The sequence below is a fragment of the Zootoca vivipara genome, chromosome 10, assembly GCF_965207765.1.
Source record: "Zootoca vivipara chromosome 10, rZooViv2.hap1.1, whole genome shotgun sequence".
NCBI lineage: Eukaryota > Metazoa > Chordata > Lepidosauria > Squamata > Lacertidae > Zootoca > Zootoca vivipara.
Window position 1 is genome coordinate 42,584,987 of NC_142593.1, and position 17,023 is coordinate 42,602,009.

The window sequence follows — 17,023 nt, forward strand, 5'->3', positions numbered from 1 at the left end:
AAACATAATTGGCGTATTTATATGTACACAGAGCCCTGTGCAAATGTGTCATCTGCCTCACATTTAGACATCTGGCAAGATGTTTTGGGTACGTTGCTTGCTTGGTAGGCTGGGCAGAGGACAGAGTCCCTCTCTCCCCGTCCCAACTTCCCCCCACCCGCCGGCCAACATGTGCAGCCTGTAAGGCCATCTAAACCAAATCCTATATTTTATTACCCTGGTTGCACATTCTGGAAGATTAATGATCAGTTTAAATGCAGAGCACTTTTATTAGCACGCTGATGTGCGTGTGTTTTTCCCACTTAATGAAACCCCGGGGGGGGGGGCGAAAGGAATTAGAGGAAACACAGATGTGATGAGCAAGACCCGACATTATACGCAAGGCAGTTTTATGTGTGGCTGGCTTGTGTATAGAGATTTGGGGGCTACTCTGAGAGGCCAAGAGGACATGGTGACAAGCAGGATTTGTCTGAATATGTCGCAGGTGTGCTCCTCATTATGACCTCCTGCAATGTGGAAAGCAGTTCTTTCCTTCTATTCCACCACCCACCCAGCACTCCACAGTGCTTAAATTCCCTGAAAATGTAGACCAATACTCTTATAAACATCATTGGTATGGCAGCGGGCGTTAAAGCAATGCTTTTCACTGTGAATTGCACCTGTGTTTTGTCTGTCAGAGCACAGTCCATCAAAACCCAGGAAAGAACCTGCATTTCTAACAAAGCCTAGCCCATGTCAGCTAAGGAGAAACCAGCATTTAACGGGGTTCTGTTTTTCAATTTCTCTGTTGCTCTGTGGATTTCCTGTGCCTTGGGTGCTACGCCTTGGGAAGGACAGCTTCTCTAGAAAATGATTATAAAATTAATTTCAGAATGTACAATATGTAGCACCAGGCTTGGGTTCATTTGCAACTCCCCTGCTCTCCACCCAAATCTACATTGCTGAGTGATTCCCCAAGCATGCACTGATAAAACACGGAAGGAAGGAAGGAAGGAAGGAAGGAAGGAAGGAAGGAAGGAAGGAAGGAAGGAAAGAAGCTTCCCTTTATACCTAGTGAGCAACAGAATGATCAACAAGCTGGGAGGGAAGAAAGAAGGGGAGAAAGCAGTAGGCTGAGGAACTCCAGTCACAATCATTGGGTGGGTAAAAGAATCAATGGATTGTCTCCAACTAAGTTCTACTTAGAGTAAAGCCATTGAAATTAATGTGCCTGCATGGGATTAAAGTTGTAGTCTATTTTCTGATAAGATTTTCTTACGGCAATATCAGTCAAGGCCTTTCGACTGGAGAATTGGCAGCCCGTCATAACAAGATGCTTTTATACTTAAAAATTGATCACAGAACAGGAATACAACACAATTACTATAGGGGAAATGGGGGAAATGGTCAGAGGAATGCAGCTGGGAATGTACAGAGGAGAGAGACCATTGATTCATTTCTTCTAATACATTATTTAATCTTTTCAAGCAGCACTTCGTTTAAGCAACAATAATAACATTTAGTGTTGCATATATAGAGATCTTTTTAGACTGTCTCGGGCACTTTACTGAGGGTGGGTTGCAGCCAAGTAAGTTCTACTCAAAGTAAACCTATTGAATGGATGTGACTCACTGTGCGTTCTGCACATATGCACCAAAGGCAAAGAAGAAATAGCAACAAAGCCCAATCCTTGCCTTTAAAATGTAGACTTTGTGAACAAAAATTGTGACAGCAGGGCAGGACACAAAACAAAACTATTATACAATTGCTTGCTTATTTTCTTGACCAAACTAGTTAGGTTAGAGCTAAGTCCCCACAAATCTACAGCCAGATGAGGAGGGCCTCCTGTAGCATCCCAACCAAGCTCTGCAAAACCTTTGTCAATATTTTGTGCTATAAAATTCTGCCAATATCTCTTAGATAATTACCAGAGGTGCAGTGAGACTCACGGAGATCATTCCTCCAGCTGAGATTCAGAGCTGGGCACAGTAGTGAAAATGAAGGCATCATAACACCATGTAGGAGATCTGGGATCACAGCCTAATTTTGGAATTTGTTCTTTCCTGAAAGCAAGAACTTGAAAGGTTGCATGGGAGGCTTCCGGTTGACCACGCCATCTTGCTCAGACGGGGGTCCGCACAGCGGAGCGGACCTCGGCGCTTCAGAGGTGGAGGGAATCGTTCCAGCGAAGCGAAACCTCCTTAAAAGCCCCAAATCGAGCTTTTTGGGGACAGATTTTGCCTGGCGGCGCCAAAAGCGGGCTCTCTCCTCCCCGGATCGGCTTTGTTTAAGCCCCCGAGAGCGAGGAGGTGAACCGCGGCGGACAGGCTGACATTGCTGCTCTGAGAGTGCGAAGCTGCAAGTCTGGGAAGTGGAGGTGGCCAATTCTTCAAAGAACATTCAGCAAATGAATAGACTGTGAGTAATTTGGATTCTTTGGAATGTAAATTAAGGCAACAATTTGGACCTGGGAGAGAGGGGAAAAGAGGAAGCCACCCCCCCCCCCTACGGTAACATAAGAGACAGTAAACAGAAACCCGAAGCCGTAAACAGAAGATTTCAACTTAAAAGGATTCCTCAAAGGCATCAAAGAGAATCTCCCCTAAATGCAGGGTAAAAGGGGAGAGAGACTGTGGTTGTGATTGCCCTGCAGAAAGAAGTTAAGACTAAGAAAGACCTTTCTGTTCCTCGGGAGCCGGCAGCCCAGACAATCCAGTGAGTTGATCAGGATTTATAGTTAAATTCTATTTCTATCTTTATCTCTGGACTTTTTGGAAATTCTTTTTTGGTTTATATACTTTTGAAATGTGAGTTCGAACTTTATTTTTAAGAATGCAGCCAGCTTGTTAAAATGGAGTCGAGAAAATAGACTGCGATTATATTCCACCCCATGTGACAAGTTTTGACCTTGACAGGACTGAACTATGTCAACAAAAAGGTACCCGCCTGAGTTTCAGCGGACTGTTTTGACCTTAATGTGGGAAGCAAGAATAGAACTATGTCAAGAGGAGACACAACGGCAAGTGTTACAGCAACAATTCCAGATGATGATGGCAGAATATGATTTCTTAGAAGATGAAGCTTTTGAAACTGAAGAAGACGAATGTGAGAATGACAATGATGAGGACTGTGATGACTTAACACAAAATGAAGCCCATCACGAAAAAAATGATGATTTTACTCTACAAAAAGTTGGATGGAGTGCCTCCCCTTCGAGGGGGGCACGATTGGACTTACTGGAACTCCAGAATGACCACAGGGAAGAAGGAAAAATTAAGCAGAGAAGAGAAGAAGCTCAGGGGTCTGATATGGAGGCCTGGATGGCAAAAGACTGTAAACAGGGGGTGGGGTGAAGGGAAAGTGAAGTTGTGATTGTAAGGATGGGTTAATAGGACTATAACTGGACTGCTGACTATGGAACTTGCTGGATTGGTGGGGTGGAGCCAGTACTCGGGGGGGTGTAAGGTTAGTTTGGGAATAATTATAGGTTTAAAAAGTGAATTGATTCTGGAAAAAGGTGAAAATATGGAGGCCTACAGAGGGGTAAAAATTAGGCACGGGAAGAAAAAATGGGAGTTTGATTTCTCAGTGATTGGACAATAGGCGAAAATGATAATAGTTAGTTTAAAAGTGGTACAAGATATAAAGGTGTATGTTATAAAATATGAACTATGAAACTGTTGAAGATGATAAATAAGGGAGGAAAACCGGGGAAGGGGGGAGGGTGGGGAAGCCCACAAAATATGGTTTAACAATTATGAATTTAACAATTATGATGAATTTTTTTTTGTCTTTTTTCCTTTTTGTCTTTTTTCTTCTTCTCTTTTTTCTCTTTTTCTCTTTTTGTATTTTCTTTTTTTTTTTTGGTATGACAATAGATGGTTGGATGGATGAACTCCTGCGTACTGCCCTGGTTCACTGGAGCTCCCTGGTGGCAGGGGGGGGGGCTTCGGGGGCAGGGGAGGGGGAGGAGGACAGAAACCCAATCATAAAATGGACCACTTCTGACTGTTCACCTGCGTGGGATACTTCTGTGGCAGGGGAGGACCCATGGAGGGGGGTGGGAAGAAGGTGGAAAAGGTGTATATGTATGTACCATCTTTTGTAATTTGTAAAATCAATAAAAATTATGTTTAAAAAAAAATGAAAGGTTGCATGGGAGAACCTTTTGAAGTCATTGGTTTAAGGCTGGCTTTTAGAGAGGAGGAAGCGGCTGAGTCTCCACCCTATCACAAAGCACATCATCCACTGATCCACATCTCCTGGAGCTGGTCATGATTACTTAGTGGCGATGGATGTATACTCTTGCCTGCAAGCCTAATTTAGAAAAGGAAAGTCTGAAACCACTACCGGAAGCCTGGAAAACAGCATTCTAGTGGATATTAAACACATTCCGCTGATGATAACTATTGACTTTCATTAAAATGGGGCTTAAGTCAAGAGTTAGTGGATTTTTCCAGATGTGATCCCTTGAGGCTCAGGCTGTTGTTGCTTCAGGCTCTGCTAGTGGTCCCATTTCCACTGATTCTTTTAGGTGGGCAAGTCAAATTATGATGTAAAACACCACTTTCCAAATAGCCATTCAGGTTTCCTATTGCCTTTTGATGAACTGCAGTTTGCTGAACAGGGATGAAATCTCCTGCGATTAAATGTGTGGACAGATGTGCCACTGTGAAGCTGTGCATTTGTGCTGACAAGACACAGATGCATTCCAAGAGTTGCCTGGGTCTTTCAGAGAGGTTGCTTTCCATCCCCAAGTGCAAGCCAACATCTATTGCATGGCAATCTCTTCACATTTGCGATGCTGCACCACATTGCACCATCATGTGCTGTATGAAACCACTGGATATAATCAGTTTAGAAAGCTCTGAGTTCAAATCGTCCCTCTCCTTCTGAATAGCCTTGGGCCAGGCTCACTCTCTTTGGTTTAGTTTCCTCACAGGAGTGTTGTGTAAAAATTAAAATGCTAAAGACCCGTATGCTCATTGGAGGGAAGATGTGGTACAAATACGTTATCCGCATGGCAAGCTTCTAGTAATGTTTTGAGATTTTGGACCATTCCTCATTGGTTGGACTGAGCCTACTTGCATACCGTGTGTCAGCACATGTGTCAGCTATATTCATAGCTCTGGATGAAGGAATGGATGTGAGAAGCCAGCAGATGGATCTCATTCTTCCTTCCCTGTCTCTGCATTAATATCCTCAAATATCGTGTGAACAGGACTAGGAATTGGATATTTTTTATAGGAACAAGACTGAAGCTCAATGATAGAGCATGTGCTTTGTTTCTGAGCACAATTCAAAGTGTTGGTGCTGACCTTTAAAGCCTAAATGGCCTCAGCCCAGTATACCTGAAGGAGCATCTCCATCCCCATCGTTCAGCCCGGACACTGAGATCCAGCGCCGAGGGCCTTCTGGCAGTTCCCTCGTTGCGAGAAGCCAAGTTGCAGGGAACCAGACAGAGGGCCTTCTCGGTAGTGGCACCCGCCCTGTGGAACGCCCTCCCAGGAGTGTCAAGGCAATAAGTAACTATTTTACTTTTAGAAGACAACTGAAGGCGGCCCTGTTTAGGGAAGCTTTTAATGTTTGATGTTTTATTGTGTTTTTAATATTCTGTTGGGAGACGCCCAGAGTAGCTGGGGAGGCCTGGCCAGATGGGTGGGATATAAGTTAAAAGGTAAAGGGACCCCTGACCATTAGGTCCAGTCGTGGCTGACTCTGGGGTTGTGGCGCTCATCTCACGTTATTGGCTGAGGGAGCCGGCGTACAGCTTCCGGGTCATGTGGCCAGCATGACAAAGCCGCTTCTGGCAAACCAGAGCAGCACACGGAAACGCGGTTTACCTTCCCGCCGGAGCGGTCCCTATTTATCTCCTTGCACTTTGACGTGCTTTCGAACTGCTTGGTTGACAGGAGCTGGGACCGAGCAATGGCAGCTCACCCCGTCGCAGGGATGCGAACCACTGACCTTCTGATCAGCAAGCCCTAGGCTCTGTGGTTTAACCCACAGCGCCACCCGCGTCCCGCGGGTGTAAGTAATAAATAGTAATTATTGTTATTATTCATAGAATCAGAGTTGGAAGGAACCCTGTGGATCATCTCGTCCAACCCCCTGCAATGCAGGAATATACAACTGTCCCTTATGGGGATCGAACCTGCAACCTTGGTGTTATCAGCACCACGCTCTAACCAACTGAGCTATTCAGCTTTTTTTATACTGAAGGTCCTGACTAGGGCTGGAAAACTCTGGAGATCCACTGCTAGTCTGACAATGCTGAGTGAAATGGTCCAAATGGTTTGATTCGGAATACGGGAGTTTCCTATGTTTCTAGGCAGCGGTGGCCCAAATTTACAATATGAATAAAATATGAATAAGCAACACTCAACATTGCCACAGAAACATTTTCCAAACATTGCAGGAGGTGGCTGCTTCAAGCTGTCATGAGCTGAATAATGGAGACATTAAGTGTGTTGTTGATCTACCATTTAACTTCACTCGGAGTTTGGATTTTTACACAGGCTCTTCTGCAAAATGATGTGGTGAAGATGCTCAGAACAGCTGTGATTCAAATACCCCACTCCCTCATGGAGAAGCCATATAGACAATGAATCTTTTAGTGGGGCAGCACCCACCTTTCGGAGCTCCCTGCCTATTGACACGAGGCTGGCACCTGCTGAAAACATGTTTAGGGAAGTCTCCCCAGATATGTAGGATGTTGACATGTGTTTTAATCCATTTTTAGTTTAACATTTTTAATTACTTTTGATTGTTTTGAATGGCTTTCAAAAACGGTTTTTACATATCCTCCAACATTTCTCCAGTGAAAATAGGGACATCCTAAGGAAAAGTGGGACATTCTGGGATCAAATCAGAATATAAGGGTGGCTTCTCTAAATCAGGGTCATCCCTGGAAAATAGGGGCACTTGGAAAGTCTGTTTTATTGATAATTGGATATTTTTCCTAAATGGCTTTCGGTTTTGTTTTGGGGTTTTAAAAAATCAAACACTACATACATTGTATGTAATAAATAAAAGAAACAATTTTAGCACATATTCCACATGTTTTTACCACAGATCATCTCCTAAGGGGTTGTAAAATCCCAGATGACCAAGGAAACCTGGGACAGTTTAGTCATCTGAATGTGGACTCACTGGCATAGGGAAGATTTCTAAGGATCCTGGGAGCCTGGCTGAAGGTCTGTTTGATTTCCTGCCTTACTCACCAAAAAGCACATAAGGCCAGGCCTCATGCTTCTGAAGCATTTTGTAGTGCTTCCCAAGCAAGAATCAGATACTCGGCACACATTGAACAAATTCAGGATTTATTGAAAGTAAACATTTGCATTGGCTACAACGTTATAACTGTTACAAAGCTGAATAAAAGAGCTTAAATGGCAATAAGAAAGCAAGTGCGGTAAAAAGGGACTGGAGAAAATATTTGGCCTTAGTGATCTTTTGGCAGTTATTTACAGTATGTACAAATTGTTCGATATCTGTAATGATCTGAAGGCACCATAGGCTAAAAATTAGCAGACTGCGAGAAGGTTTTGTGCACAAAATCCAAGAAGTTTGTTGGAAAACAGGTTGTTGAGAAACAGAGGCCTAACTGAATGCTTAAATCATGGGAGTGGCTGCATTTTCTTCAAAATTCAAATACAGTGGTACCTCTACTTATGAACTTAATTCGTTCCAGAGGCCTATTTTTAACCTGAAACTGTTCTTAACTAGAGGCCTGCTTTCCCTCTTGCTGCCACTGCGCCGCCGGCACACGATTTCCGTTCTCTTCCTGGGGCAAAGTTCTCAATTCAAGGTAACTCTTCCAGGTTAGCGGAGTTTGTAACCTGAAGTGCTTGTAACCTGAGGCATTTGTAACTTGTATACTGTTAAGAATTGGGTGATTTTATCTTTTAAATTTTATTTTTAAACGCTATTTTAAAGAGCACAACATGCTGCAAAGATGGTGTGTAAAGACTCCATTTTATGGGAACTGCTGGCAGTAGATGTTTGATGTCACCTGGGTATTTAACAAAGTTTCACATTCTAGGGTTTGTGGTGTTGTTGTTGTTCCCTTCTGACAGCTACTTGAAATGTCTTTGTCTACAAAAGGCTAACATCTACCCTACTGAACTGTACAAAACCCCAGTGCAGAATTGGACGAATTGTAATGTACATCTGGGCTGCCTTAGTCTGAGCAGACTTCAAATGGAGCAGGAAGCAACTGGCAAGTGACCCATTCAGTACTCGAGATCTAGGCTTAAATAAAAAATTGCTTGGGTCTCATCAGCAAACCAGCCATCATTATGCACATCCCACAACACAAATGATTAACGGAAGCCAAACGGACTGCAGACTTAGCTCAGTCTCAGACCACTTGAACTGCAGTGGAATTCTCTTCCAAAGAATTCTGGGAATTGTAGCTTGATATTAGGGATTGCTCCCTCTTGCCAGCTCCAACTACCATTCCCAGATTCAGAGAAGAACCTATGAAACTAGATTATGTATAGCTATACGGAAAGTGCTTCGTATGTTGAACTCCTAAGAGCAAACCAGAAGCCAGTGCCCTTAATTCTTAAAAATATAAAAGCTTTGCTTCCTCCTTGTACAGCAGCAATGGAAGCCACTGATTCCTACACCTTTAATGACTGGATGGGAGAAGTTCAAGGAGCTGTTTCCACACCTGGATGACAAAATAGCGCCTGCCAAATATCTCCCCTTCCGCACAGCTATCCAAGTCCTCCTTTGTAGTCAGTCTCCCTAGTCAAATATAATACAAGGAAGTAAAATTAATGAAGACGGTTGCATCTGTAGTGGATCAGACCCGACATATTCTGCCAGCTAGGTCTTCTTTCGCCATGTTGACTGGAAAAGCTGTTCCCTGTCTTTGGCACAAACAATAAAAGGAACAATGGAGGGGAAGTGTTATAGCTCAGGGGTAGAGTATCTGCTTTGCATGCAGAAGGTCTCAAGTTCAATCCCCGGCATCCCTAGGTAGGGCTGGGAATGTCCCCTCTGTGAAATCTTGGAGCGCCACTGCCAGTCACTGAAGACCAGGGTTTCCCAAACTTGGGTCTCCAGCTGGTTTTGGACTACAACTCCCATCACCCTGAGCTAGCAAGGCCAGTAGTCGGGGATGATGGGAATTGTAGTTTGGGAAACACTGGTGTAGACAATGTTGAGCTGATCTAGGATAAGGCAGCTGCCGTGTTCCCAGGAACTCAGGAACTCTGGCAAGGTCTGCCACTCTGAGCATTGAACTAACCCAAATCCATAACTCTGTGTGTCCAGTGTGATGTGCAAGTGGAATTCTTGCATGCACAATCCCCCCATTCACTTTAATGAGAAGGTCAACTCTGAAGGCCAAAGGAATGCATAACTAGAGCTAATCTTCTCCATCTGAGTTCCCGTGGGTATGGCAGTAACAATCCATAGGCATGAAGTGTCCTCTTCCCATTGATCCTGAGAGCAGGATCAGGCCACTGAAGAAACTCCCTACACTGACTTGAGCAGAACATTTATGAGTTTTTACAAGCAGGGACCTTTAGTGGATTTCTGTGCACTGAGTTTTTCTTTCTTTTCAGTTTATTGGGTTTTGTGATCTGGTGCCAATACACCATTGGAAATCTTTTAAGATGGAGCCAAACTAGGCAATCAGCCACTTTTCCATTCCACAAATCATGCCATCTCACCACTGCTTTGCAGCTATTCATTGGCAACCTGGCCTCCCAATACATAAGAAGAGTTGTCTCTGACCACTTTAGGTCCCAGAGCCATTTGGTACAGCCCAGATGTGCAATCTTAGTTTGAACATCTGCAATATCCACGTGAAACCCACCAAAGAAGTCAATTTGTAAATAGTCCTGAGAATAGGACAAATGTGTTTAGGGTGATGGGTTAGCACACGGGTATTAACAATCACAGAGATGCACAGAGATTCTGTTCTATTCTTAGGATAGAATAAACCTCCCAAAGTAGGTGGATGCAATTCAGAAATCATGGTGGATTGCTCTGGGCAGAGGGCTTAGAGGGTTGCCATATTTCGAAAAGCAAAAAAAGAGGACACATTTGCCGACTTCTACTTTTCACTATGGATCGCTATGATGACTCTAACCATGGAAAAGTGGATGTGTCAAGAACATATATTGGGCTCCTTATAAGATGTATTTCACCTCCATGGCACCTCTTGATTTTTCCCTACTTTGCTAGGAGTGACAACACACCTTCTTAGCATTGTAAAAGGAGCAGATTTGTAAAAGGATGGGGAACAGAAACTTAGGATACAGCTTGTCAATGAGGAACTGAAAGAGCTAAACACCACACAAGCCATTATGGCCACCCCATCACTGTACTTTCAACAGCAGTTTGATACATAGGAGAAGAAGAGGATGCTTTCAGGGCATGGAGATGTATGCTCATCACCATTTACTGCATGTTAAGCCATTGCTAAAGACATAGCAGTAGAACAGAATGAGAAAAGAATCAGTACTTGTTAGCTCTGCATGAGCTAGCATATATAAATGATCCCGCCCCCCTGCTCTTTTAGGTTCCAGGTATAAATGAAGATCACCACCCCACCATTTCTAGATCAGTTCCAAAAAACTGGACCAAACAAGACTAAACAAAAGTATCCAAGTTCTAATTCCATATCCAAACAGAACACCTTATGTTAGATTTGGGGTGCAATCCTGACACCCCCCTGTGTCCTGTCAGTTGCAATAACTAGGTGCAGAATTTCAGCCCCAGTCTCAGGCTGTTCTCCTTTTATCTTGAGGTAGTGTTTGTAATGGAGACTTTCAATGAGACAGGTGACTTACTTTGAACCAAGGTGCAAGTCCTCTGATGGGATTGTATCACTTCAAAGTGGCTTGGGATGGGGGGAAGCTGGCCTGGACATCTCTTTGATGTGTACTTTCCCCACAGACAAGGAAAGCATTTTCCCCTCGCACATTCTGGAGTGGGAGAATCTCACGAGAGGACTGTACCATGTCAGGGAATGCATTTGAAATGGCTCACTGTCAATGGGTGGCTTCCCAAGGAGAGAATCAGAAGGCAGTGACAGAATCCAGGAGGGATTTCTCTGGTGTAATGGCCATTGAAACAAGTGGAAATTGCCCCCAGACACATTTTAAAAACAGTATAGCAAGCATAAATCCCACAGGAGAAACAGTCTACTTGGCAACCAGATGTTCAATGCAAAGGGCCCTGCCCACACAGAAAAGTAGACTGCTCTATTTTGGGCTTGTGTTTTCCACAAGCATGGCAAATTCCAAAATGGACAGTTAACAAGGACATATTCCAAGCATTTAGGGAATGTGAACAGGTTCCCCATTTCCGACAGGACTCAGGTGCCTTTAAAGAACAGAATGGCAGGCAGAAATCCAACAAATGTCGGGTCCCCTACCACAAAGATATTGTGCCTCTTGAAATTCTGCCTGACATTCAGCTACAAAAGGCACTGCACCCTGAGGAATGGTAGCAGTCCTGCTTAGCTCATGCTGCAATTCTCAGCATTACTCTTCTTTTAAAATCCCCCTGCTTTTGCTTAGGAGCTATTAGCAGTGCTGTGTGTAACTGCACCATCTTTTTGCTGGTATAATTGGGCATGTTGCACAAAACTGGAAACTGGGGCACCAGTGCTGAGGGATACAATAGCATGTCAGCGTTCCTTGTTGTAAGAACAAAAGAATGGCTCTGCTGGTTCAGACTAATTGTCCATTTTGTCCCAGATCCTGCTTCCCGAAGTGGCCAATTAGATGCCTCTCGGAAAGAGCCGACAAATAGGGCACGAGGCCAATGGCCCTCTCCAGCTGCTGTTCCCCAGCAGCTGGTATTCGGAGCCATCTGATGGTATGAAATGTGTGCAGGAGAAAGGACTTGATGAGATCCTAATGGACAAGTTGTATGCAGAGGTCTTATTTTAACGATGAAATAGAGCGGCACTCCAGAGAAGTGAATTCCAAAGAAATTAACCAAGTGGTATAAAAATACAAAATCACACTTAGGACACTGCTGATACACGCCCCACACCGGGGGGGGGGAAGGGGAATTCCTTGCAAAACAATCCCACAGGGCCATGATGTGTACGATACAATCACATGGTCAGGGCCAATTTGCACAGTTCTAGCCATTTCACTCAGTCAGTCCTTCCCATTAGATCAAGAACCCTACAAGACAGGCCTTGGGGATATGGTTGCACCATTTACAAATGCTACAACCACATGAGAGAACACCACACTGCAGAGATGAATACAAAGGGGACATCCCACCAATGTTTGATCCTCATATATATCGATGCATGAGAGAATGAGTGAGCCATGGCATTTTGTTTTAGGGACTGCTGGTGAAGCTTCATGGAGCTGGATACAAGGTGTACGAAAGCAGCAAAGGGTGGCTCAGAAAAGAATGGCTGAACTTGCAGAGTACCACTGTTTCTCCTTTCCCCAGCCATAAACACATTCAGCTGATTCTTAATTTCAAGATTCCACTGTAGTGGCATCAAGTGCGGCACCACAATCTATTTCTGACTCAACCGAGACTAATTTGCAGGTGGCGTTGAAGCTGACAAAGGCCTAAGGTATGAGATCCATGTATGACCTTCTTGCAGCCACAGTAGCAAACCAATGAGTGAACAAAAACTGGGGAATTCAGCAATATATAAATTTATTCCCCCAGCCTGGCTGCTGTTCAACAAAGAGGAGTTTGAAGTTCTCCAGAAAATTTGTGGCACCATCTCTGTTATAGGGCTGGTGGCATTCTATCAGAGGAATTATGCCAGGAATGGGGAACCAATGGTCTACCAGATGGATGTTGGACTATAACGCCCATCATCCCTGGCCACTGGTCATGCTGGCTGGGGCTGATGGGAGTCCAACAACATCAAGAGGTTCACAGATTCCCCAGCCCTGAATGATGAAATTGAGGAAGCAGATGAGAAAGAGCAGGATTTGTTGGGAGTGAGAAGCAAGGATTTGGGTAATACAGTTGAGCCCACTAACCTGGGAAATAATGGTGTCTTAGATTTACTCTAAAAATGTCATTGTTCCAGACTATGTCTGCATGTGTATATGCTATAGCAAGCATTAAAAAATAAGTGAATGTTGTTGTTACATATTGACAGTTCCTAGTTAGAGGCCTGCAGGAAATGTGTTCTTCTGGAATTTGAATATATTAAAAATGTCATCATTTTCTATGGGTCTCATAAAATCTTTGGAATTACTGGCAGATGTTAACATTCACCAAGAGTGATAATCCATCACAATGCAAGTAGACTTCCATTTCCTCTTCCCCTCCCTGAAGGCCCCCCACTAACACACAAATCTGTGGAGGCTACCCCAACCCTCCAGAGCAGATCCTGGGGCATGCAGGAAGGGCAAATCTCATTGTGCATGTGGATGTCTATTGAACAAGTGGGCAAATACAATTAGATGTCACCCAGAGGGTCCCCCCCCCGGTTTACAATAACATATAGAATACTTACGATTTTACCTTTAGCAAAGGCCATTTTACCCATTCATTTTACTAAATGCTTAGTTGGGCACCCAGGAAATTTGCATGACAAATCTGGTACGTTAAATTACGCCTAGAATAGAAAACAATAATTTGAAAGATTTCTCATGTGGGAATGCCCCAGGCAAAGCCTCCTAGCCAATTATCATTGGGTTGATCAAGCATTCCATTAGGTACTCAAACTATTAGGGAACACCAGTTTTACTATTAGCTGTTTCTGCTGAATTCTGGTTTTGGAAATCTTGTGTTTCCGTGCTTTGTTTCCAGCAGGCTGAAATTTTGTATAAGTAAGAAAGTTATTATTATTTGCAGTGGCGACTGCCTTCCTGTCAGTAATAAAAGACATAATAATAGTAGGTGCTCAGCGTAATGTAGGATTGGTCCCTACGCCTGGCTGTGATCTTATTTTCATGTTATGGGAGGAAAGAACCTCCACTGTTAATTTGGCAAAAAAATATATATAAAAATGTGCCAGTTCTTGCATTGCCCATTGGTTTCGGTAACATATGCACTGAAGACAGGTGCAAGCCTTGGACCCACACATCCTGCCACATTGCAAATGGGGTTTTCATCATGAATCAATGCCTATGTAGCTAGCAGCCATTCGAATCATCTGCCTGCCACACAAAAAAAAGGCAGTGGATGAAAGCAGTGTACTTGTGTGGCCCCCAGTTCACATGAAAAAGCTGTGCACACTGTAGGAGGACATGTGAGCATGAAACCCACTTCTGCACCCTAAACCAGTGTTTCTCAACCTTTTTTGGGCCAAGGCACACTTGTTCCATGAAAAAAATCACGAGGCACACCACCATTAAAAAAGTTAAAAAATTTAACTCTGTGCCGCCCTATATTGACTATATAATTATGACTGTAAGAAACACTTGCCAATTGCTGTGTTGGTTGCAATCTCCTGTAATAAGGCTTCACAAGCCGCTGATTTCTCTGCCAGCACAATCCTTTGCTCAGCAAGTTTCAGGTTGAGCTCATCCAGCCAGCTTCTTTAAGTTTGTCTAAAACCACCCTCCCGTGGTGGTGGCTGTTGAGAGCTGCGCTCGCTCCGCGTCGTGACCCGGCCGGCTTCCTTTCCGGCGGGTCAGCGCTGCCTATTGGCGACTGCCAGGCACGTGACAATGCAAATCGCCCTTCTCGTCGCCGCACGTCGCGACACACCAGCCAGCGTCTCGCGGCACACTATTAGGTTGAGAAACGCTGCCCTAAACGACACAATGCACATGAACCAGCTCCACAAGTCCGATATATGTGACTCTCTCTCTCTCTCTTTGTGGATGCATGGATTAAAAGAACATGGTAGATTCAAAAGTACATTTCCACATTTCCATTTCACAAAATAAATGGAAAAAAGTACCAGTATCAGATGAAGGGAAACGCACAGAGGCTTCTGTAAAACACTTATGCATATTCCTGCTTTGAAGAACAGGGCTACTGCCACACAATTCAATAAGAAGCCTAAGAAGGCAGCTGGACTTTCCAAGCAATAAAGACTCAGGGCTTCACCTGTGGAAACATGAAGATTTCACAGGGGCAGCATTGACAGTTCAGGTACTCGGCAGCCCCTTACATATTGATCCACTGTGACGATTGCATGATTTTTCCACCCTTTAAAATCGATTAAGGACTTAGTCGAACCATCTTCACATGCATGACAGAAGGATGCTCTGGCTGAATCTACCGGGAACTTTTTCTCCAAAAGCTGCACCTAAAGGAATGAAAAGCGCACAGAACCAAGCACATACCCTTACGCTGATCATCGGCATTTTCATGTTGCCATATATGTCAGCGCAACAGAAAACTCCCTTTCCTGTAACATTGTGGGTTGTGTACATGATTTGTATATAGCAGAATGAATATATTACAGCTTACTTCCCCCCCTTTTTTTTACATTCCAGGCAACCAGTTTCTACGGTGTATGAAAATGTGAATATTCTACTTATTGCAAAATATCCTGTACTACGTAGGCTTCCACTTTTGTTTATTTGTTTTATAAAAAGAATTTCTGTTCCAGTCATCGTAAATTTAAAATACAGGTAATACAGTACTAAAATGATCCAATTCAAGTCTTTAATATAAAAATATCAGCACAGAACTCCTTTTCAAATTCTGTTTATTGTGAACAACCCGAAGCGTCTGTTTGACTATCAGCTGTGTGTCCCTACAGCTGCTTGCTTAGATCCCTTTCAGATTTGTTAATTTTCCCCTCTCCCCAGTGTGATAAGAAATGCTAAGTAAGAAAAAGTATTCAAAGGGTTAACTTGTTCGGAATAACAATAAATTAGGGTTGTTTCCCCGCCCGCCCCAAAATTTCTTCTTCAGTTCAAAATCCAGCTTTGAGACTGAGGAAGGCTTCCAAATCACATCAAGGAGTTAAGAGTGGTCCTTTTAACCAGTAGCAGTTTGATTACCAATGACCCGGAGTATTTCTTTATGAATGCTTGGCTCTTGAGTGTTTATACTTGTGTCCCCTACTTGGCCATCTTCATAGCTAAGAAAGAAAGAAAGAAAGAAAGAAAGAAAGAAAGAAAGAAAGAAAGAAAGAAAGAAAGAAAAGTACACAAAATAAATTTTAAAATATATATATTTCGAAACTTTCCACAGTACAAGAAACAGTGTGATCCTCCGCCTAAATAAGGGGAGTCGCCAGAGTGAGGCCCTCTAGATCAGGGGTCAGCAAACTTTTTCAGCAGGGGGCCGGTCTACTGTCCCTTAGACCTTGTGGGGGAGCCAGACCATATTTTGAAGGGGGGAAATGAACGAATTCCTATGCCCCACAAATAACCCAGAGATGCATTTTAAATAAAAGGACACATTCTACTCATGTAAAAATACGCTGATTCCCGGACCGTCCACGAGCCAGATTGAGAAGGCAATTGGGCCGGATCTGGCCCCTGGGCCTTAGTTTGCCTACCCATGCTCTAAATGCTGTTGGATTTCTGCTCGCATCAGCCCCAACCAATATGGCCAGGAATGAGGCGAGTTCAAGTCCAGAAGTATTTGGAAGGAACCCCATTGGCTACTCCTGCTGTATATGGTTTGCCCTGAGTTGTGCCACGTTTCTGGATTCTGTCAGTTTACAATACCGTTGTACCTTGGATCCCGAATGCCTTGTGACTTGGACGTTTTGGCTCCCGAATGCTGCAAACCCGGAAGCAAGTGTTCTGGCTTGCGAACCTTCTTTGGAACCTGAACGTCTGACGCTGCTTCCACGGCTTCCGCTTGAGTGCAGGAAGCTCCTGCAGCCAATCAGAAGCCCTGCCTTGGTTTCTGAACGTTTTCGGAAGTTAAATGAACTTCCGGAACGGATTCCGTTTGAGAACCAAGGTACCACTGTAGTGAGTCTGGGAAGTGGAGAAGCAAGGAGGAACTACAGCACAGGGTAACAGAATGCACTTTTTTTCTTTTTTGAAAAATGTATTTTATCCAAACATTCAATGTGCATTTGGGGATGTTATGTTAATGGTGGGCACACTATCATTTGGTCATGTCTGCCATGACCAACTCAATAAAGAATTTGTGACAAACGTCT

At 43.8% G+C, this 17,023-nt stretch overlaps 1 protein-coding gene across 9 annotated transcripts in view; it reads right to left on the reverse strand.

Annotated features, from left to right (window-relative positions):
• Window positions 1-15,547: 15,547 nt before the first annotated feature.
• Window positions 15,548-17,023, reverse strand: part of PARP8 (poly(ADP-ribose) polymerase family member 8) — a 156,683-nt gene continuing 155,207 nt past the window's right edge. For all 9 annotated transcript variants that reach the window (XM_088653241.1, XM_088653244.1, XM_060280307.2 and 6 more), the window contains one exon: window positions 15,548-15,982. In XM_088653241.1, coding sequence (XP_088509367.1) covers window positions 15,880-15,982 — 103 coding nt within the window. In that variant the 3' untranslated portion in view covers window positions 15,548-15,879. The remainder of the gene's footprint in view (window positions 15,983-17,023) is intronic.